Here is a 24,117-nt window from a genome sequence, read left to right on the forward strand (position 1 = left end):
GCTTTTATTTTGTTATTTGTCATCAAACAGTTATTTTCATATTAGTTGGAAATTCTAAACTTAATATTACTCAACATTTGAAGTCATTTTTTCATTTTATCAGACCGTTTTTTAAACATTTGTATTATTTGAAATGTATTTATTTATTCGTTCATTCATTCATTATTGACAGAGAAACTGGCTTAATTTATGAATGCCAGAGATCGCTTTTCCTTTGATCTGAGTTTTTACACGCTATTACCGCAACGCCTTTAAATGCACAGCTAAAAATACAAAGCCTTACTTACAAAGCAACACATTTTTCAGTGCCATTTTCCAGTCATTTTTAAACTTTTAAGACATTTATAGATTTTTATATTTCATACCTTGTGTAAACCTGGCTGTAACATAAACAACACATTCTGCGGCTGATGATGCAAACAATTTTCCTAACTTTCTAGATATCTGTTTTCCTGTTGTTTGAGGGATTATTAATTAACCTTTGCACTGATCGTCACAATTAAATGAAGAATGAATCACATTTTAGCATTCAAGCAGATAATGCTTTAATAAGTTTTTTTATAATATAGTTAACTTTTCTGTTTTACATGTTATCTTCACATTGTATTATCAACCACGAGCATATTTTGTACGAACAATTTTTTAAAAAGATGCACTTAATTCTCTCCACCAGAGGTCTATGTTGGCTAGCTGGTTATTTTGCTGTCACATTTTTACTAAAACCTTGCTGATAATTTCTGTCATTATTATTGCTTTGTTTTTTAACTATAATCGTGTTTCTTTTAAGCATGTTTTTATGTTTACTATGTTTTTTAAATGCCATATTTGGATCTAATTTACTTAAATCTAATGTCTTTTTGCACTAAAATCACTTTAAGTGTTTGAAACTGAATACTAAAACAGTTTTGGATCAGATTTTAATTAACATTGATCAGTGATGTTACTTAATGTCAAGTTGGTGTATTGCTAAACCAGTAAATATGACTATACCACAGGAGTTGGCTTCCTATTGTTCATTTGATAGTTAAATGAACTCACATTATTTTGTCACAATGTCTAAACCCATTTTTCATTTTCATATTCCCTATTGATAATGTTAACATTGAATGCACTGAGCAACCGTATCAAGGTCAGTGGCACACTCTCAATAAAAAATTACTGTCATAACAGATTTTTTCCTAATATAATCTGATCTGATAACATCCCATTTCCTTTTTTTCTAACCTTCATCATTAGAAAAACAAAAGCAGGATTTGAATTTATAATTTATTTATTTCAGCTAATAATCGAACCTTTCAGGGATTGGTTACAATATTTTCTATTTGGCTTAGCTCAAGTGTGCGGTTTCAGCTCACTGCTTCCAGCTGAAAGCAGCAATGCCAACACCATATAAGGCCACTTGTCTCATACAGATGATGTCATCACCACAGTCCTGAGTGGAGAATCTCCTTTGCCCTGTACAAAGTGTGAGAGAAAGAAAGGGAAGGAGGTGTGGTGAAGAGGAAAGAGAAAGAAGAGAACATACATTTGTAAGGAATGCTAAAATGGATTCAACTGAAGCTTGTTTGTAAGATGTTTCAGTGTGTGGCTTCCAGAGGATGAAAAGCTAGATGCTACTTGGTTTACTGGAAAAACACAAGAGAGAAAGAGAAGAGAAAGAAACGGGTGGGGAAGAAGAGTGAAGCATTGTAACAGCTGCCAGGGACTGTGACAGTGAGGGACCTACTTCACTTAGAAGAGCCTTCTTACCATGGGGAAATCAGGTAAGTGCACAATCCACTTCTAAACCCCTGTCTCACTTAGCATTTGTGATGTTGTCAAATATATATTTTCTTCAGTCTCTGTCACTGCCATCCTCTGCTGTTGAATGAAGTTTTGTCAGCACAGGTTGAGTATATGCCAACTTTATCACGCTGTATGTGTGTGCTTGGGATTGTTAGCTACTCAATCCTTGCTTTGTTCGAGCGATAGCATCATGTAGTTGGATTTATGCCTCGGCAAGTGGCAAGCACAACTGTTTGGCTACAGTTGTCCAGTCTAAATGTTTTTGCAAATAGAGCACAGTTTTTGAATGTTCAGTCTTTGTCAAAAATAGATTATCAAAATGTCTAAAATATATTTTATATAAATTATTGTTTGCTCAAAACAATTAAATGTAGTTATTATTTTTAGCAGAAATACTTTTACAAATGTTATGAGAAATATAGGTCTACTGAAACATTTTAACATTTGATTCTAACACAAAGGACCAAAAACAGGGCCGGCCCAAGCCTTTATGGGGCCCTAAGCAGAATTTTATTTGGGGGCCCCTCGGTGCCGCCAATATGACTGTTTATTGTCAAAGCTTGATTATTCACACACTATAAATCTAACACACCCATTATCAGTTTTGTTTGTTGTAGCTGTGTTGCTTACATCATACCATTGTCTGCCTGCATTTTTTTACCTTTCTGTGGTTTTGAACAACAGTTGCAAACTTACAACAGTGGTCAGGTGTTAATTTTCACTTTAACATTCAAAGTCTTAGGCTCGGTTTCACAGACAGGGCTTAGACTAAACCAGGATTAAGCCATAGTTCAATTAGGACATTTAAGTGATTTTTATAAACATGCCTTAGAAAAAAGCATTACAGGTGTTCATCATAAGACAAAACAAAAGCACTGACATGTTTTAAGATCAGTCAGTGCAAGTTTCTTTCAGCTGAAATAGCTCAGATTTACATTTTAGTCTAGGACTAAGCCTTGTCTGTGAAACAAGAAACCGGGGGTTAAAGTATTAAGTGGCATACTTAATGTGCTGAAAAGTAGCTAAATAAACCAGCAGACAATGCATTTACAGTTATTTTAACAACATAAATATTAATCGAAGTTGTACTTTTATTACAAGTCGTACTTTTTTTATAATAAATATTAAACACAACAGAGAGCATCTATATAAAACAACAACCCTTAATTTATATCTAGCTAATTGAGGCATAATGATATTGGAATATAATAGCAAAGACGCAAAATGTAGGCTGAGGAAAAGCTTATTTTTATTACAAAAATATATACCCAGGAAAGTTATGGCAATTTTTACTGATTTGACCAGAGGTACATTTCCAAAAAGCAACTATGGTCGCAAGTTCTGTCATTACAAATAGAGTTCAGTGGAAATAACGACCATAGTTAGCTAACAATGGTTTTGAGAAACGCACCTCTGATTTGTGCCACAAAACCCCCGTGTTGAATTTGTCCCCCTCCACCCGCAAAACACCACTGATTTTAACCCTTTGAGCCAGAGAAAGACGAGCTCCGAAAAAAATAAAAAGAAAGATATTTCATGACTGTTCAGTGTTTTCAACTAAATACAGTTTATTTTAGGTTTCAGACATTTAAATACACTTCAGTTAAGTAAAAAAAAAAAAAGACATTTAGTTTGTTATAGGCTATAAGCAACACAATGATTTCTATGGAAAGCGGCAATAATAATCCTTACAATTACAAATGGTTTATTCCTATTAAATAGGCTACACATTTACCATAAAGTTTACTCTGTTTTTCTCCCAGCTGACTGGGAGAAAAACTAGTAATACCACTTACTTTCATGTATTTCGGGAGAAATAGGTGAATTTACGTGATGTTAATCCGACAAATCCAGACGCAGCGTCCGGCGCATATTATCAAATGCTCATTATTGTGCCTCCATGACACGTCGCTATGGAAATAATCAAATGATATGCATAGAATATTTAATTATGTAATATTTCACTTTTGTATAATTACCACTGTCCATTGACATATATCACGAATATATGATCAAATAAATGGTAATTTTTAATGTAGACTACTCTTGGAGGCCCTCTGGTGGCCACGGGGCCCTAAGCAGCCGCTTAGTTCGCTTATGCCTTGGGCCGGCTCTGACCAAAAATCAGACTGAGGGCTGATAAATGTTGCATTTCTGTGTATCCAACTACAGTATGTTAAAATAAAATAGTCAAATTCGCCTATATTCTCTGCATTTCAATGCAGAAAAATAAATAAATAAATAGAAATATAAATTTGCTTGAAATCAAGATATGCTTTTTCTCCACTCAAATGGCATGGTGGGCCAAAATAAGGGACATTGAGGGCCCTGGTTTGGACATCTCTGTTGTCAAATTGTACTAACCTTGAGTAATACATATTTTACACTGTTTGTTGAGTTTAGCAAAATTTCAGTGCTTTCTAATCACTTTCTATTGATTCACTGTTGATATTGCAGCCTCCAGGCTTTTTTGTGAGGAGGTACTGAAGACTCATAATGAGTACAGGAGAACACATCAAGCCCCACCTTTAAAACTCAGCAGTAAACTGAGCCATGAAGCAACAAGGTGAGATCATTTCTTTTGTATGCTTGCTCTACTCTTTGCTGTTATCTTTGACATTGCTTTCATCTTTACTAAAGATTAATGCTCTTCAATGTCTTGTAGATATGCTGAGAGCCTTGCTAGCACCAGGATTCTGAAGCACAGTGTTGAGTCTAGTAGAGGAAACTGTGGAGAAAATTTAGCATGGGCATCTTATGATCAAACAGGTATGAATCCTCTTCTTCTGTTTCAGAATGTCCATCTGAAACATATTTACATGGATGTAGGAGTACAGACTGCTGTCCTCTCCTCTTTGCAACAGCTGGGACTCATTATGAATTGACTACCTCCATGTTCAGTCTAAAGTTGATTACTAAGTAGATTGGAATGTCTGTGCAGTCTGGGGTGATTTGTAAATGTATAGTTGCTTACGTAAAGCTTCAAGTTGTACCCTGGAATCTCCAGTTGGATTTACTGTAATACTGCAATTAAACAACCAGATTGCAAATACACATTCTACAGAATGAGGAATTTGGGATTATTTGAACTTTCATAATTCCATTTCACACGAGAATCTCTGTGTATGTTTGTGTGACGACAGGGAAAGATGTGTCAGATCGCTGGTATAATGAAGTGAACCAGTACAACTTCAACCAGCCAGGATTCACCTCTGCAACTGGTAAGAGTATTTACAGCAGTGGCACTCCTTGAGATCTACTTACCTGTAAAGTTTACTTCCAGGTCTTATTAAACACACCTGAACCAGCATTTCAAGGTCTTAATGTGCAATAATGCTAGACTTTGTACTTCATTCACTTACATTTCATGACAGCCTGACCAACTAAACTGCCCAAATCCTCTCTAAAATCAGTCAAATATCCAGAAACCAGAACAGCTAAAACCTGAATACCAGATTCGCCTGGTTTAGGATGTTCTTTTTAGCAGAGAAAGAATGTAAACATCATTTATTAACCTCTTGGCTCAGTACTCAGAAAAACAAAATTGAAATCTTAATGGTTTGTAGTGCTTCAGCAAAGTGGAGTGGACGGCGTTTATTTTTTTTATTTTTTTTTTTAAGTAAGCATGAAATCAAAATTTACCCTATTAGCGCACATACTATTCAATTAATGCATGCAAGTTAATCCTCAGAAAAATGTGTCTTTTGCAATCTTTAAAATCTGAAAAGTTTCTTATATGATGATGTCGGCTTGACAGTTTGAGCAGAACATCCTTAAACAATACCCTCTATACTAGTCTTCTGTGAGCTAGAGATCGTGAGGATGTGCGCTAAAATCAAGCCCCACCCACTATTTCTTTCACTCAGAAATGTCACAATACTAAACTTGGTCACAACTTTTGCATTAATTTAACACTGATGTATTGCTTGCAATTTATTTACTTAAAACGGAAGCAGTAGTGAGTGACATGATATTCCGTTGTGTCATATCATCCAAAGTAATTTTGCATTGAACTAAACTTTGCAGGTATGTTGATTTTCATTAACAGGACTGAGCACCATTTTTTTATATATATTTATAACCCCTGTTTTATAACCAAATATAATGCAAACACATACAGCAGCTGAGTTTGTCCCAGACAGTGTAATACAATATTGTTCAGTATTTTTTTCAAATTTGTAAGATGTGACTCATCCTACTGGAATAAAGCTTTCCAAAGCCCTCCCAGGCACAGGAAATTCCCCATAAAATTCAGCTATGAGAAATCTCTTACAGTGTGATGTCTCACATACAGCTGTTAACTTACCCCCTCAGTTTTTATTCACCTCACCTGTCGTCAGCTTCAGCCTGCAGGAAATGAGTAATACTTGCCACCACCTCAAGAGGGCAGAATGCTCATTCAAAATCTTCTGAAGTGACTATACAGATTGTGCATAACGTCTATACTGACAAATATGTGCTTGGGAATTTAGGAATGGGTGTTCCTGTAACTCAGTTGGTAGCATATGGTGTTGTCAACATCAAAACTGTGGGTTTGATTCCCAGGGGGTAAACACAAAGTGATGAAATCACCAGTAATTGGCTTTGGATAAGCATTTGTCATGTACTTGAGTCTCTTATTCCACTCAAATGTTTCCAGTCTATCTCTCAGCATATAAATATTTAACTGAGCAGCACTAACACAAGCGCCACATGGTTTATGAGAGTCAAACAAGCATAAACGCTTTGTGACAATCACACATCGCTGCAATACACTCCAATTAATGAAAGAATCATTGTTTTGTTCTAGGTCACTTCACTGCAATGGTGTGGAAAAGCTCGAAGAAACTTGGTGTTGGTAAAGCTGTGGCCTCAGATGGTTCTACCTTTGTAGTGGCACGTTATTTCCCTGCCGGCAACATTACCAATCAGGGCCACTTCCAGGCCAATGTCCTGTCCCCTAAAAGCTGATCCAAATGTAGCTGGACACAATGAGAACGAAGGTAGGGAGGGGAACTGAAACCGGATGGGGAACAGCTGAAATCGGAGAGACTTTTACCTGGAGGTCCAAACACTGTGATGGTTGGCCTTAATACACAAATCTAATTTGAATAAAGAGCTTCTGTCTTTACATTTTTTTTAGGCTTTTATTAACTTGAATATAAAGAGGCTTACAGTAAACTAAATGTTGAAGCTAATACTAGTTATACTTTCCATAATTCTAATTTCCATTGTGTGCCTGTTTGATGTCAACAAAACAGTATTAGTAATGATCTTTTTATGAATGAAGCAAACACAGATATAATCACATACCTCCACTGCACTAAAATATAATGTGAATAATTCTTTGGGATGCAGTTTTCATGCTGAATGTGAAGAGAAGTGTGTGACCCCACAGGGCATTTAAACGCATGAGATGTCGCAGAAATAAGTTTTGGTAATGTTCATTCCTTTATCTTATAGACTGATCATTCATCATTATTACTTTGGTCATCTTTGTGTCCTTGTATATTGATATGGATTAAAATTGACAGTGTTCAAATAGTCTATCTGATGTCATGTTTGCATTCAAAATAGAGTAAAACTATTATCTTTGATTTGTAGTTGCACAATCCATGTGATTTGCTAAAACAATTACAATTTTAAAACATGCTTTAATAAATTTAAGTGGAATTTTAGTGCCATCCGTAGTGAAAAATAACTATACTTAAATGTATTTGAAATGCATTTATTTCATGCCAAGTATACTACAAATACATTTTCATATTTATGTACTTAATACAATGCCCTGCAATTGTACTTTTAGTATACTAAACTAACCAAGCTAAATGGGGAAAACTAAGCTAAATTGGAACAACTAATTTTGTATTTAATGCACTTTAATTGTGCTGAAGTACAATTAAAGATATGCTTAATATGTTTGATTGTGCTAAAGTGGAACTATTGCAAGTATACACTTTAAGTATTTAAAGACCAATATTATTCAAAGATCATATGTGACCCTGGACCATAAAACCAGTCTTAAGTTGCTGGGGTATATTTGTAGCAATAGCCAAAAATACATTGTATGGGTCAAAATTATAGATTTTTCTTTTATGCCAAAAATCATTAGGATATAAATAAAGATCATGTTCCATGAAGATATTTTGTACATTTCCTACTGTAAATATATCAAAACTTAATTTTTTGATTAGCAATATGCATTGCTAAGGACTTAATTTGGACAACTTTAAAGGCGATTTTCTCAATATTTAGATTTTTTTTGCACCCTCAGAATCCAGATTTTCAAACAGTTGTATCTCGGCCAAATATTATCCTACCCTAACAAACCATACATCAATGGAAAGCTTATTTATCAGCTTTCAGATGATGTATAAATCTAAATTTCGAAAACCCTTATGACCGGTTTTGTGGTCCAGGGTCACATATTACGATTCTCATCAAAAGTGACATTAAAACACATTTTAGTCTTAATATTAAGAAATGTGCATTGTGCACAAGTAATATACCAAATAAAGCTTAATTATAGTTTTTTATATCAATAAGTCTCGAGTTATCTGTCAGTTAATATGTTAATAGATTTTAACTATACTTAGTATGAAATAGAAGTATTTTAAATATATTTCTAGGGACGTGCACTATTTATGCTTGCAAGATAAGATAAATATACATATGCCCATGGGAAAGTAAAAAAATAAAAAAACTTCGCGTCAGATTCAAGTCATCAGCTTTGAGGACATGAGCATTTATTTCTACAATCCTCTGATCTACCATCTGAGCCATTAAAGCAATATTCAAATTTGTTCAAAATGTATAGCGATACATTTTTGTTTGTAAGGTGCATAGATAAACTCGTAGATAATGTTGGGAAACGAACAGCTCTGGTTGTAACAGGTTTATTTCAGCAGGAGTTTGGGCGGCGCAATATAGCAGCATTACTTAGGGAAGAAAACACGCAAGGGGCGGGAAGAAGTCTTTTCCTCTTTTACATGGTCAGCTCCTGAGAATAGACACAAAAGACAAAGTATCAATAGCAATCAAAGGGTTTGCTTATATTTGTGAACCATTGCTGTATTTACAGGATATAAATGACTAAAGATGCCCTCACAAAAATAGTAGCACCTTAAAAAAAAACTTGTGTTAATAGCAATCACTGATTTAAAAAAAAAAAAAAAAAAAGCTTAATAAAGGGACTAAATTGTTTTCACAGTTAAAGAAAATACCAAAATCAGAGTTAGTTTGTTTGCTTAATTTAGAAAAAACAAAATGTCTTTGGGAGGTCCAAAACAAACAAATACTTGTAAGAGGGACTCTATCATACGGTATTTTGAATTGGAGGGAATCTAGTGTAAACAAATGCTGAATGGCTAACATAAAAGCAATCACTCACCATAATGGCATTGACGATGTCGTTCTTGTTGTGGCGGAGTGCACGGACTGCTTTAGCTCGAGACACGTTGGCCTGTGCCATCACCAACTCGATATCTCTCTGCTCCAGCCCACCCTCATCCATCTTACAAACAGACAAAGAGAATATGGTTCATCTTAATTCAGCTGCTTCATTCATTCAAGCATATTTCTGAAAGGAAATGGCCATCCAAAAATGGTGTCTTTATTTACTGACATTATTTCATCACAGAAAAAAGAAAGACAAAGGTTTGGAATGAGATGAAGCTGAGTAAATGATGGCAATGGCAATTATCCTTTTAATGGAGAAAATGAAAAATGTATACCTCCTCTTCTTCCTCGCTCTCTTCTTTTATGGTCAGGCTTGGTGTGATGTCTGACGGCAGAGGAGAGGGGTCAAGAGGAACCTTAAATTTCTCTGCCGCTGCCTTGTGTACCTGTTGTGACAGGTCTTCAATCTGAGCAGAAGAGACAGACAGAAAACACAGATGAAGATCAATGAACAGATATAAATATTTGAATATTCATCTTGCAGTTGAAAATCTGTGCCACTGTAGCCAGATTTTGGAAGATATCCTTACATATGCAATAAGAAACTAAATGATGGGAAAATACTAACCTTGGCCTCTCCAAAGACTATGTAAATATCTGAGGCAGGGCTTTTGAACACATCTGGATGTGTAATAACAAAGAGAATATTCTTGGACTTCCGAATGGTGATGCGTGTCACTCCGTGGATCTGTTTCAGCCCGAGCTTTGACATTGCCTTGTAATGATAACAACCACATGGAGGAAGAGAGACTAGGTCAGGGACTTTGTGCACAATACAGTGAGTCTTAAAACTGCATTTGCTGTCCTACCTTTCGTGCTTTTTTCTCACTTCGACTCTGTTTGGCTCTGCTTACTGACTCATCAGCAGGAGAGTGTGAGAGCTTTGAAAAAAAAAAAAAAAAGATGGATAAAGAGAGCATAGTAGGACCTAACATTGTTCATACAGTAGACTCAACTAGACTCAAAAGTGCAAAAATATATATTTTTTTAACATTGATGCAAGCAAGGACATCTTTGCTGATGCTTCCAACTAATGCGCTGCTGCACTCAATTAATTGCTGCTTGTTCATTTACATAATTTTAACATTATACTAGCTGTCCAGTTCAACTTGCTTATTGTAATTAGGGTAAACGTACCTATTAAGCTCACCAAAATCTACATTGAGTCATTTTTAGTGCACAAGATATTGGATTCAGTACAAGAAGTTATGTTAAAATAAAATATTAATCTCTCACACAAAAATATAAAAAAAAATTTAAATGCCAAAAGCATTTAAATTAAGATGTAGCCTACATCATTAAATGCAAAAAGTCTGGCTGTGCTTAAGGGGAACCTTTTTGTACCCTTTAAGCACACCCCTGTTTCCATTAAGCTCATATCATGTTTTATTAAAAATTGTTTATTTTAAACAAACTTTTTAAAGAATAATTGAAAAAATGTTTTATTTGAAGGTACAAAGTCATTCACAAAAAAACCCACTAAATTCAAGCAGCAAGGCATTCTATTTGATCAGTTATATATTCATAGTGAAGTGCCATTTAAGCACATTGCAACATCTAGACTAGTCCACATTCAGTGAAGTAACATATTCAAAAAACAAACTATTTACAAAGAAGCCTAATGGTTTAAAAATCTGTTCACATTTTAAAAGACATGTAGTGTATTCCAGCCTTTAGTTGTTCCTAGACAGATATAACAGGTTACTGTTGGCTCCTTCTTTGCATGGACGACATGCCTCTTTCATCGTTGGGAATAAACTATAGTTATGTCTCGATTTTGTCATTTTTAAATCTGTTAAAATAATTTAATAAAGATTAACTTAAAGTGATGACCATCACTTAATATTTAAAGTCTGTTCATGAAGTATTTACATAGCCGTTCAACGTGGAAGCGCTTAAAGAGAGCACACTGAGCTTAATTGGAGCAGCAACAATTTTTTATAAATTTCATGTAATAATTATTAAAATGACAAGATTTTGTTAAATAAATAATCTAGGTCATGTATAAAGTTCACATATTTAATATGAACAACTATTATTAACAATAATAAGAAACAGTACAATTTCAGAGATAATGTCACACTGAAGCTGTGTGATTTTCATAGTACTGTACCCTTTAAGCTCACCTTAAAATAAAATCACGTCTTTAAAAATAAAAACTGTGTAAAACCACAGACCAGCAATAAACTGTAAATTTATAATATTATGGATGTAAAAGTACAAGCCAGTAATGCCTATGAAGTAATATATTAGTGTAGCACACCATCTTATACAGCTAGTCAGCTAACTGTGTTCTGTAGCATCTGTGCTATGTTGCTAAAACTATCTTTTGGATCTAACTGTAATAATTTCCCATATCCAAGTTATAATATGCAAAAGTCTGAACATTAATGTCTTAATTTTACAGTAAGTAGTGAAACTTACCCAAAATAAAGGCTTAAACGTCTAAAAAAATTTTTTTTTTAAAGGGCTCCTCTTTTGGTGAAGGTTTTCAGGCAGCTTTCAAAATGGCCGCCAGACAGTGTGAACACATAAAGACCCATATCTCGATCTGATTCACTTGAAATTACAGGAGGTTTGTTGCTATGCTAACTAGTAGTTAATTTTTAGATACCCAACTGGGATAGTTTGACATGTAATTTTGAGTTTTATTCAATTCATTCAAGATCACTCATGACTCTACAGCCCACCTGTGGATTTGAGGGTCTCAGCAATGTCCCACTGGGTTCCTCTAGCTCAGGTACTGAGCCATCACTGTCTGTTTCATTACCTGAACCTACTAAAGGAAAGAAAAACAAATAAACACTAAAATTGCTTTGCTAGAGACCATAAAGAAGGTACTTGAGAAAGATGCTGATGCCTTATGGCTAAAACACGATGAACATACTATTGTTTTTGAAGGGGAGATCCAAGTCCTCTGGGCCTTTTGATCTATAGCTAATTGGGCACACGTCTCGCTCTATGCTCTGTCGCTCAGCTTGCTTTGTTTTTATGAAGGAGTCTGGTCTTGGACTGATGCAGGGGAGCGTCTCTCTTTCATCTGACTGATTCAGTGTTCTTTGGGCATGGTTACTGTCTGTTTGTCCAGTGGATGTTGTGGACTGGGACTGTTCTGTTCGGTGTCCCTTGCATACTACGCAAGAAAAAGACATGACATATCTACAGTTAAATACTAATGATTCCTAGGATGAAAGAAACTCAACAACTAAGGAAACAAACAAAAGTTTACCTGGAGTGTTCTCATGTCTGCATGGTTTTGCTGTCATGGCTGTTCTCTCACTTTCATGATCGCATGTGTCTTGAACAGGAGCCAAAGTTGGTGTTTCTTCCTCTGTTTCCCATGATGCTGATTCCATACTGATTATTTCTGGAGTCCGAAGGGGACTTTGATAGTCAGGTTGGCCGGGTTTGTTGTCTGGAGCTGTATGTGAGAAGGCAGCAGATGTTTGGGAGATGTCACCAATGGGCTGTGACTCCTGAACGGGGGTAGAGAGATCTTCTTCCTGGACAACTGTGGATGAACATGTTGGAGAGTCTTGTTCTGAGCTGTCCACCCTGAGGGATGAACTGCCCCCTATGTGATTGTCATTGATGTCTCTTGTGCTTTCTGTCAAACTTACTCTGCTCAAAGAACTGTCTGAAAGTTCTTTCTGCCCATCTGGCCTTGTAAGGTCTGTTGTCTGAGTTACAACCACTGGCTCTGTATGACCCGACTCTTTTGGATCAATACAGCTAGGGTCAGGGGAGTGAAAAATTGATTGTTCTGGTGCTTGATCAAGTTTAGTGTTCTCGGTTATAGAGACATCCTCTTTCTGCTGAGTTTCACCAAATTCCTCTCTCTTTGAAAATATATCAAAACTTGGCGCTTGATTACCTGTAGTCTCCGTTTCCTTTCCTTGGCACTGGATCTTTTCATTGTCCATTAAGGCTAAATCTGCAATGTTGGTTTTATGGGAATCAATTACCTTTGGTTTTGTGGCATGACCTGAATTAGCAATCTGTGCTGTTTTTGGTGTTGCCTCATCACTGTCAGCTTGGGAAAGATCTGATTTATGTGAATCATAATCAAGATTTTTGTTCTGCTCCAGAAACGAAACATTCTCTGTAAAATCTTGTTCTTCTCTCTTTTGACATGTTTTCAGTCCCTCGTTTCCCTTCTCATGGGAGTCTGATTTATCTATCTCCTGTTCCTGAGCGTCAGTTGTAGTCGCTTGTTCAAGAAGTTGTCTGTCAATGGTTTTAGCATCATCGGTTACCATTTCATTTTTGATGTGTGCTCTTAACTGAATTACTTTCTCTCCCACAACCTCATTTGAAGACCCATCATAGGAATTTGTCTCTTTATGTGAGACAGAAATCTGTTGGAGAATTGTTAATTCTGAAGAGTCAACAATCTTTATATCAGTTGGTTTCTTTCTGAATGTGAAGGTGCCAAACGATCCTCCTTGCAAGTTGAATGTGAGCTTGTTTTCCGAGACAGAGTCAGTGTTTGAAAAGGTACTCTGTTGAGAATTTGAATGACCCTGATTTAAAACTGGACCAAGATTATCTGATTGGTTAGAAATGACTGTTTTTGTTGAATTTCCACAAAGATCAGTGTGTTCTGGGGAGATGGTTGCTGTTAACGTGACATTATCAGGTTCTTGACAAGATTCCAGATCCTGAGACTGTTCAGATGATATTTCATCACTTTCCTTCCTTAATGTGTCTGAAGATAAATCCTCTGGAATGTTGAAGTCTGTATTTGGAGTTTGATCTTTCACATCTTTCCCATTATGTGAAAGCATATTCAGTGTAAGGTCTGATGGAGCACTCGGGACTAAGGGTGAGCAAGTTTTTTCTGCATCATTCCACGATGGCACCAGACACTTATCAGAACGGCAATGTATAAGCGGATTGCTCTCTGGATTTTGAAGGTTATTTGCATCATCCTCACCCCCTCCTGCCTCTGAAAGATCTTGAATCGATCTCCAGCTGGCAATGTTTGACTCAACCACACCAACATCAATGTCTGCCATTTTCTCTTGGAGGTCACAATATCGGTTGTTGTCCTCATCATCACCCATGACGTCTTCTGCAGTGGCAATGTTATGAGCGACTGGCAAACCTTTACTGTGCACTGATCTAGCCATCTCACACATGAGTAGATTTTCAGCCTCAAAGTCACAGCATTCACCTAAAGACAAGGGATCTCTTGGAGTCCAACAGTCAGGGTAAAGTTCCCTTTCTGCCATACTGCTCTCAGAGTTCTCTTTCTTAGGTGAAATGACAAGTCTGCTGTAAGTGGAGCAGGACATATTTTGAGAGCTATGGTTTACATCATCATTGCCAGGTTGATTCTCTGTCAGATTATCTTGATTCATGGAACGTTCAAATGGTAAAACATCAGTTGATGTTAAGTTATCTGGCACCTCACACAGTTCAGGATAGGCACAAACTGGAATGTTTGTGGGGCTGCAGTCATCCAGGTATGTTAGTTGGGGGACTCCTTTATTTAGGTCATTGGTTGCGGTTTCTGCTAACTGCAATGATGTGTCCAGCTCCATACTATTTCCATTTTTCTGATCCAGTTCCTGGCTATCATCTACATTAGTCTCGAAACACATGTCAGCAGCTATAGCACCTGCCATGCAGGAATCAACGGGACTATTATTTTGTTCTACTTTGTCTTGATCAACAGATAATGTTGGCTCATCTGTGGCAACCTGCTGTCCTTTCTCTGAAGTTACTGTGACTGTTGAGGGATCTGTACTCTTTTTGCCTTCCTCATCAATTGTTTTGATCTCTGCAGTTGATTCTTTTGAAAGCTCACCCTTCAGCAGATTTGTTTCTGAAATTTGTTGTGCAATTACACTTTCACCATGAACACTGCAGTCTGCCAGATTCCCTTGCAGTTCTACACTTGGAAGCTCAGATGATCCGGAGGATATCTCCATTTCACTCTCACTGCCTGAAGATTCGGGTTTAGCATGGCTTATTGACTGCACAGGTTCGTCTGGCCCAGGGAACTGTTGGGAGAGTTCAGCATGCTTCTCTGTGCAGTACAGATGGTCATCATCATTATAAGATGTGGAATCAATTGAGTCCTCAGTGTCATCCTGATAAGCAAAGGACTCATCTACACCCTCGTTTATTGGGTTCTCTGAAAGGGAATTTATGAAAGATGCAGAGGTGTCATCCTCATTTGGCTCTTTCACTTCCCTTCCAACCCTCCAAGCTGCCTCTTGTTGCTCTGCCCCGTCATTATCCACATCTTCATTATTGCACTCATCTTCATCATCCTCATCATCATACTCATCTACATCTGCTTCCTCCTCTCCAGCAGCATATGCATCCACATCATTCCCCTGCTCATCATCAGTGGGGAAAAGGGTTATATCCATGGAATCTGCCTGGAATATCAGGCTTCCATGGAATGGCAACATAGAAGCAGGAATCATTCCGTCACTCTCAAGCCCATCCTCTCTAGAATAGCCATGGAACAGAGGAGCAGAGGAACCTATCTCGAGATATAAACTATTGCTTTCTATGTCTACAGTCTCTGGAGAGTGGGAGACAGGGGTTTTGTTCTCTGTATCCAGTGCTGCAGCTGCATTATTGTCTGGCGTTAGGGAGAAATCCAGACTCACAGATGGCTCTGAGAAACAGGCATTGAAATTCATTTCAAGACTTTGATGTGGATCACTTAAAGCTTGAGTTGCATCAGGGTCTCTCTGGAAATCGCTAGGCCTCAGAGAGCCCTCAGACACCCCTGTGTCTGTTATTCTCTTGCTGCTGCTGCTGCTCTCTTGTGTGGAATCATGTTCTGCCACCCAATGAGGACTACAGGTGTCCCTTGTTAGTATATCCACATCACAGGCCACATCTTCCAGCAACTCTGGCAAATCAGGTTTACCCAGACAAGCATCCCTCTCATTACCAGTTCGATCATCTCCAAGCTCGTCGCCAATCTCTGAGAGGGACCCCACATAGCAAGCAGGAGCTTCTTGCAACTCTGCCTCAGCTGTTAAGTTTGGAGAACATGAGTGGGAGGTGCTGGAGGTGTATGAAGTCCAGCTGCCTCCCTCAGCAGTCATGTAGGAACCGGAGGGAGAGGTAGGAGGGGAGCACAGATCAGATTCATCAGTTGGGGAACCTGGACTTTGGCTCGGGCTCCCGGGACGCCATTGTTGCTTGAGATGTGAGCAGTAAGCCATCTTAATGGGGGTGGAAGGGGCTGTATAGTAGCGATCAGGATCCAGTCCTGGAAGGACACCAATGCGTTGTGGGTCAACAATATAGGGAGGCTCGGAAAATGACAAGGAAGGCACTTCACCCTGAGATAAAGACAGTGGCTCTCCCTCATTGTCTGGGAAAAGAGTACTGCTGTCTGTCAATTCGGCAACCCTCACTTTGGACTCTACGACTTGACATTCAAGGATCTGACCTATGCTTTTCTCTTGTTCAGGAACTGAAATTGAACTCTTAGCCTGATCTATGGTAGAACTCACCTGACCAGTGTCTAGTTTTGCGTTTTCATCCAGCCCAATATGACATTTCATGAAAGGCTCTGAGGGCTGGTGTCCTGAACTAGGTGTTTCTTGACCTATCTGCTTTCCTAGCAGCACTCTACTTTGGGTCTCCATGTTTCTCAGCAGGGCCTCTTGCCCCATTACCACCCTTGAGTCCATGGTCTCTGGCTCTTGAAAGTCACTTTCTATTTCTGATCCAGTTAGGACTTTGATCCGTTCCATTTTTATAGGACCTCGTCTGCATGCTCCTCTACCAAACCGCCCTGTCAGTCGGCCGATATTTCCAGAATGCCCTTCTAATTCAAAACTTGCACCCTCAGGCTGTGGGCGAGGAGAAGTGGCTGGTTTGGCCATTACCAGGCGGGGTCCAAAAGGAGTACATAGAGGGGAGAGTTTTGGAGGGCTGCTGGGAGAAGGACTGGAGGCACTGTCTGTTGGAGTTGAGGCTGAAGAGCTGGATGTTTGACCAGACAGATCTAAAAGATGAAAAGAAAAAGAATGATTTCATTTTCTCCCATATATGAAAATCTGCATAGATTTAGTATTGAGGTGACACGTTTCTCTATGAAAATTTAAGAAAATCTTTATACTCTTTTTGACAGAAATCAGAAACCTGACAATATAGTATATTATAAACCTGTGTTATATCTGTGTTACCCCAAACATGAATAGTATTGCCACTTAAATGTCACTGTATGAAATATTCAGTACAGCACTGCAAAAGGTCATCTGAACTGCAGATTCATTTTAAGTGTTTTAATAAATCCAGCAAAACAAATGAATTTCAATTTCACAGGATATGACAACTAGCAGAATTATCCAAAAGTAGTGTAATTTATAGGGTGGGATAACATTACATGCCAAAACATACTTATGCAAGTTGTGACACCATAGCCATTTGGTACGAGTGTTTCTACATAAACTTTTACAAGTATTCCATACATTTCCACAAGTCCTGATCAAACTTAAAGATATCATTGTCTTAAGGAGGAGTGAGGGTTTTTGGTGGGGGTGTGATGAGGCCTGAATGGTCAGCCCCGTGGGGAGCATTTTAATGCCCAGGGAGTAATTGGACGTCTTTGAGAAACAAGGCTCTTTTTTGCCTGCATGGCAAACTCAAAGTGACAGCATGGGTTTTAAAGAGAGCAAAATAAGCAGCAGTGTCAGCAGAAATCTCTTTTTCCTCACTGGATTTCTAACACCACATGCACACACAATGTATTTACATGAAAAGGATGGAAAAGTTAGACAAGTGTATGTGTGGGTACATGTACTCAGATAACTGAATTAGGAAAACTGTTTATTTTAAAATACCTAACCTAACACTTCATTGTTGAAGAGCATGGAAATGTCAACTGTCATAGAAGTTATGAGACAGGCAGTGCCAGTCATGTACCTAATTACACTCAACAGATGCATGACATTCACATGACATTCAGTGCATTTAAACGTGTTGAATTTTTCTAACATGATTAGCACAAAGTAGTTCCTGTCAGCTCTTCATCCACTGCACTCATTATCTGACAGGTTAGTCTGTGGTAAAATGGAGTTATTAGATTATTTCCCCCTTCTCACATCAATCTCCTTAATTCTCCCAGCATCACAATAACCTTCCAATAGACTCGATGTGGATTATCATCACAATCTCTTCATGTTGACTCAATTTCACACTGCTATCACCATTAACATGTTGTATCTTCAGTTTTTTGGCTTAACAATGTATTCCACATAAAACGTTGCACATATAATGGTTTTGAAAAATGTGATCTTTGAAAATACACTACTGATGTGTTGCTGATGTGTTGAAGTTTGTTGTTGCAACATCAAAGATTTAGCATGCTAGCAGATTAACCTGAGCACTTGAAAACATCAGCAACACTAAAAGGCAAAGTTGCTAAATAACCTTATGTAATGTAGGCTTTCTTGTGCGTACACACACACACACACACACATATGTTGGTTTTTGTGGTTTATGGGGACTCTCCATAGGCGTTATGGTTTTTATACTGAACAAACTGTGTGCTATTGCCATACACCAACCCTACACCTAAACTTAGCCCTCACAGGAAACTTTGTGCATTTTTAGATTTTCAAAAAAACACCATTTAGTATGTTTTTTAAGCCTTTTGAATTACGGGGACATAGGCAGCGTCCTCATAAACCACCTTCATATTGTAATACCTCTGTCATACCCATGTCATTATACAAATTTGTGTCCTCATAAACCACATAAACACACACACACACACCTTGTCTTTATATACACTCGTTTAAACTGATGTTTGCCTCTCTGTGTTTCCTCATTTGTCCATAGTCTTATTTGCCCTTCTCATCATATGTATCACTCTCTCTAAATTTCCTTCTCTGTATCACAATCGTATGCCCTCTTACTCGTCTCTCCTTCTGTGTCCTAAAAACATCACTAAAGGGCAGATCCATCTTATTGTGCCATAATAGTGTGTATCATTGTGTGTACACATCACCCAAACCATTCGAGCTAAATTGTGCGTGTGTGCATACTTGACAGTTTGTGTGCGTGTGTGTGAGAAAGAGAGAGAGAGATTATAGGCTAATTGTTGTGCTTAGTCATGATTCAAAAAGATAACGTCACGCCTTCTGTTTTCTGCACAAGGCAGCACTGTTTTGGAGCTGTATGCAAAGCGATCACTGTGTGTGTGTTCACAAGTGAGAGGGGCCTTTGTTGGCTCAAAACGTCATTTGCAGTGCAAAATCACTAGAGGGAAAGGCAGAAGTGTGTTTTTTGTTTGTATGTGTGTGTGCAAGTTTTACGCACTTTGTCCTTCTCCAAGTTACACCTGCTCGAGGCACCTCCTCAAATAAAACAGCAGATGGACTTATGTTTGTGTATGCGTGTCTGACCTCTTTCTTGATTGGCCTTCGCTCTCAGACCCCTGCTGTTTGCCAGGTAGGATGAGCAGGTGGTGCTAGAGTTCACCTCTTTGGATCCAAAATCTGAAACCTGTGATTTTATTGTTAAACATGAACTGGGATAATGTAGACATTCCGAATGCCATTTCAAATGCCATATGCTTACATACTTGCATAATACAGCAAGTCCAGAGGAATATCTGATGCAAGAGGGGCATTCTACAAAATCTTTCCTTTTCCATTGATTTCAACAGACGTGAAACAAGTTCTGTTCATTGACATAATTATTGAGGTGAAGAAAGATATGCATTGTTTAGATTTAAAACAAATGCTAATGAGACTTTCTGAAGCAGTTGCTGACTGAACAATGCTTTGTCCTTAGAGACAAGTGAATCTAAATGATGAAACATCCCTGTTATCTTACCAATACATTCCCCAATGGTGGGTCTTTTGTGTCAGCTGCAATATGATACTTGTCAACAAATAAAGCTTTGATATTACTTTCATGGCTTTTATTCTGAGAAAGTCACAGTGGGTTATGTTTGGAACTGGCCTTGTTAATACACACGCTTTAGGGGCAGTCGTGGCCTAATGGATAGAGAGCTGGACTTGTAACCTGAGTTTGTGGGTTCGAGTCTCAGGTCCGACAGGGATTGTAGGTGGGGGAGTGAATAACCAACACTCTCTCCACCCTCAATACCACAACTGAGGTGAGACCCTTGAGCAAGGCACCAAACCCCCAACTGCTCCCCGGGCGCCGCAGCATTATGGTGTATTGATTATGGTGTATTGGTGTATCCGGGTGTATGTTCACTACTGTGTGTACACCTGGATGGGTTCATTGCAGAGCACAAATTCCGAGTATGGGTCACCATACTTGGCCACACACCACTTCCCTTTTCCTTTCCAGAGTAGTCTTCAGCACAGACAAATTAACCCCAATTGTCTGATCATCTAATGTCTGACCAATCTGATTCCTTGGTATGAGTATGTGTGTGATGTAATTGAGAAGGACTGAATAGAAGCAGGCCAAGCAAACCCAATCAACATCCACTCAGCTTATCTAGCTCTCATACTGTGCCAACATATTATTCAATTAAACAACATCTCTGGTACTTTCACATTGTCTTTAAATATTCAATAGTAGTTCAATAACAATGAAATGGGAATAAAGAGATCAGTTAGAAATGGAAAGACCTTGTTTTTGTAACAAATTTGTATTCAGTGGATTGTATTCTAGCTGATGCACTTTTCTATAGATATTATACACAAAACTGCATCATTGCCAGGTGGGCCTGCAAAAAATGCCATCATATTCCACAATACTATTCAATACCACACCCTTATCACCACTAAACACAAACATTACTGTCCCACCATGCCATTGTGTTTTGTGATGCCCAATTCAACACATATCGGATTTAGAGGCAGAGTTGACAGAGACGACTACAAATTTTACGAGCACTAGGTCCCAGGTCTCCTTTCTTATTAGTTCAGTCATCTAAAGATAGTGCCGACAAACTGTCACACGAGGGTTCTCTTTTTTTAGGGCAATCTTTCCGCTCTTTCAAACACACACATACACACGCGCGCCTGTATGCTTAATGGAAAATTCCATGGCTTTTTGCAGATTGTGCATTTTTGCTAATTAATCAGATTTAAAGGTCATATGCCTCTGTCTGAGCACCCTAAGAGTCCCAAACGTCCCAGCAGACAGTTTGATAAGCATTCACTGCATCAAGACAATCAACTCCATTACAAACCATGTGCCCAGAATTTAACCACCTACCATTAGCACGAGATGGAGTAACAAAAACTGTTAAAGCAACTAATCAAGCTCAGTTAAATGTAGTTCAGATCTGTCATTTGTGACAATGTTATTTATTATTGGTCATGCATAACATAACATATGGGTGTCATTCCCTCAACAAATAGACAGCATCTATATCTTATTCTAAAGTAACATCTTAAATCAGATCAGTGTCATTTCATGCAGGCATGTTATGGACACCTATGCACTTGTCCTAAACAGCCTTGATTCCAACTGATGCTGTAACTTGGGGTCCTGAGAGTGATGCTGTGTCATCCTCTTGTAATTGCAGGAAGGAAGGAGGAGTGTATGTATGTGTGTGTGTGTGTGTGTGTGTGTGTGTGTGTGTGTGTGTGTGTGTACTACAACCACTTAGCGCACAGTGCTCTTTTAGGACTCTGGATTATGTTTCTGGGTGCGGCTTACTGTTTTAGCAGATAATTATATCAGACACATGCTTTGAGCCAAGCATCCTTTGTGTACTTCCACTTATGCCTCTCACATAGCATGCTGTGAAGTGTGTGTTTGCTTACCTGGTCCTGGCAGCTCTGATTGTGGGTCTCCAGAGTCCAGAAGGCCCTGCGTGGGGCCGCTCCGATGTGCAGTCTCACCGGGCATTTCTGTGTGGTACAGCCTCTGACGCACTGCCTAAAAAACAGGAGCCAGATAACTGAGGACGGAGAAAACGAGTATAGGATGTTGCCTCCTCAGAGCAGAGATACAGATCCGTGTTCACTGCGTGTGCATTTATGTCAGCGTGCATGTGAGAAAGAGAGAGAGAGGGGCTGCAGAGCCACTCCGGTAACAGCATGGGAAATCTGAGCGTGAGCTGCAGTATTCTCTCTGATTACGAGAGAGCCCGCCCCAATCGGACTCTCTGTTGCTCTCATTACCCCCCCCTTCCTCACTGCTGTACTGCCTCATAACCTTGCTCTCCCCCTCCCTCTCTCTCTCTCTCTCTCTCTCGCTCCTTCCCTCCTGCTCTCCCTTCGGCAAGTGGGTCTTGGACAATGATGTCAGCAGATTTCTGTATCTCTTGGAGAGGGGGATAGTAATACAAAACACAACAGGCAAAAAGATAGAGATGCTGTGCACTGAAAAAATACAATCTAATCTGCTAAGCATGCAAAAAAAAATGTTTAAACTAGCCTAAGCTTGTTGGTTTTAGCTGGTTTAAGATGTTCTCACAGCCTGGCTAAGCTGGTGTTAGTGTCAAAAACCCCTCTAAAACCATCAAAACAGATTGGGAGACCTGGTGTTTTGGGACAGTTTGGGTCCTCCTAAAATTGGCTCTCCATCAGATATCAGTTACTATAGAGTACATACAAATAATTTTAATTTAAAATATAATGGGATATTATATAGTGCTTAATAAAACCAATTTTATGTAATTCATTTCAAATTATAAAATTTTAGTTATTTAAATTACATTGTTAATTTATTAACTAAAATGAATGATACATTTAACACTTGATTACATTAAAGATGGTTATGAATACATGCAAATTCGTAAACTAAGCTATCAGGACAATCTGGTATATGCTATGCTAGTAGATAAGCTAACTAAAACAGACATTAATGGTAATTCCCATTAAAAGCAATTTGAGCTAGTAGGATTGCTTGTGCTCCTAATGGAGACTTGATTTTGAGGGAGGAACTGATTTGTCACCATATCGGCATGAAATGGAAGTTGCGATTATTGTAGTGTATATCCAAGTGAAACGGATTCCCAAACGAGAAAAATATGGTGGTATTTAAAGGGTTAGTTCACCCAAAAATGAAAATTCTGTCATTAATTACTCACCCTCATGTCGTTCCAAACCCGTAAGACCTTCGTTCATCTTCATAACACAAATTAATATATTTCTGATGAAATCCGAGAGCTTTCTGGCCCTCCCATAGATAGCAAGGGTCATATCATAATCAAGGCAAAGAAACATAGTAAGGACATTGTTAAAATGGTCCATGTGATATCAGTGGTTCAACCGTAATTTTACAAAGCTATGAGAATTCTTTTTGTGTGCAAAGAAAACAAAATAATGACTTTATTCACCAATTCGTCTTCTCTGCATCACCCTGCCACCATTTTGGAGCGCAAACACAATGCATGTGCGTGCTTTGATCTGAACGTAAGCAACCCTTGCGGTCTATGAGAGGGTCAGAAAGCTCTCCAATTTCATCAAAAATATCTTAATTTGTGTTATGAAGATGAACGAAGGTCTTACGGGTTTGGAACGATATGAGGGTGAGTAATTAATGACAGAATTTTCATTTTTGGGTGAACTATCCCTTTAATTTTTTTCCATCAGGAATCGATTGGATTATTGTTGTTTGCTATTCTTGCAATCTCATGTGAGTGACAGGTTGTCCATTCCTTGAGCGTCATCACAGATGTTAATGATCAATAAATATTTAATAATGTGCAAGGATAAATAGTAATAAACACAATATTCCATACAAAAAATAAGAAATGTCAGTTTGATTTCATGGTGTCTTAAATATTAGTGCAGTAAATATTATTATTATTTTTAAATGAATTATTTATCCATGCACATCACTATTTTTTATATTTATTATTATTATTATTATTTTACATTTGCAGCACTTAGCAAATGACAACGATCCAGTCAATTCTTAATGGACACAATCACATCCCAGTCTCTACATGTTTTCTTGTTCGAGAAG

At 38.1% G+C, this 24,117-nt stretch overlaps 2 protein-coding genes across 2 annotated transcripts; one reads left to right on the plus strand and one right to left on the minus strand.

The window, feature by feature from the left end:
- The first annotated feature begins 1,428 nt into the window (after positions 1–1,428).
- On the plus strand, positions 1,429–8,923 carry LOC306878124 (Golgi-associated plant pathogenesis-related protein 1-like). Its single transcript, XM_079430255.1, has 5 exons — positions 1,429–1,763; positions 4,243–4,351; positions 4,451–4,554; positions 4,929–5,006; positions 6,575–8,923. Exons 1-5 carry the CDS (start codon positions 1,751–1,753, stop codon positions 6,733–6,735), a joined length of 465 nt encoding a protein of 154 aa, XP_079286381.1. The 5' UTR covers positions 1,429–1,750; the 3' UTR covers positions 6,736–8,923.
- Positions 7,484–22,283, minus strand: LOC306878123 (uncharacterized protein). Its single transcript, XM_079430254.1, has 9 exons — positions 21,966–22,283; positions 12,452–17,209; positions 12,110–12,355; positions 11,913–12,001; positions 10,032–10,103; positions 9,791–9,937; positions 9,498–9,629; positions 9,155–9,277; positions 7,484–8,764 (listed from the first exon to the last, which is right to left on the minus strand). The coding sequence occupies exons 1-9, from the start codon at positions 22,048–22,050 to the stop codon at positions 8,750–8,752; spliced, it is 5,667 nt and encodes a 1,888-aa protein (XP_079286380.1). The 5' UTR covers positions 22,051–22,283; the 3' UTR covers positions 7,484–8,749.
- Between the last annotated feature and the right edge of the window lie 1,834 nt (positions 22,284–24,117).

Source organism: Barbus barbus, assembly GCF_936440315.1.
Source record: "Barbus barbus genome assembly, chromosome: 12".
In the NCBI taxonomy this organism is placed as follows: Eukaryota; Metazoa; Chordata; class Actinopteri; order Cypriniformes; family Cyprinidae; genus Barbus; species Barbus barbus.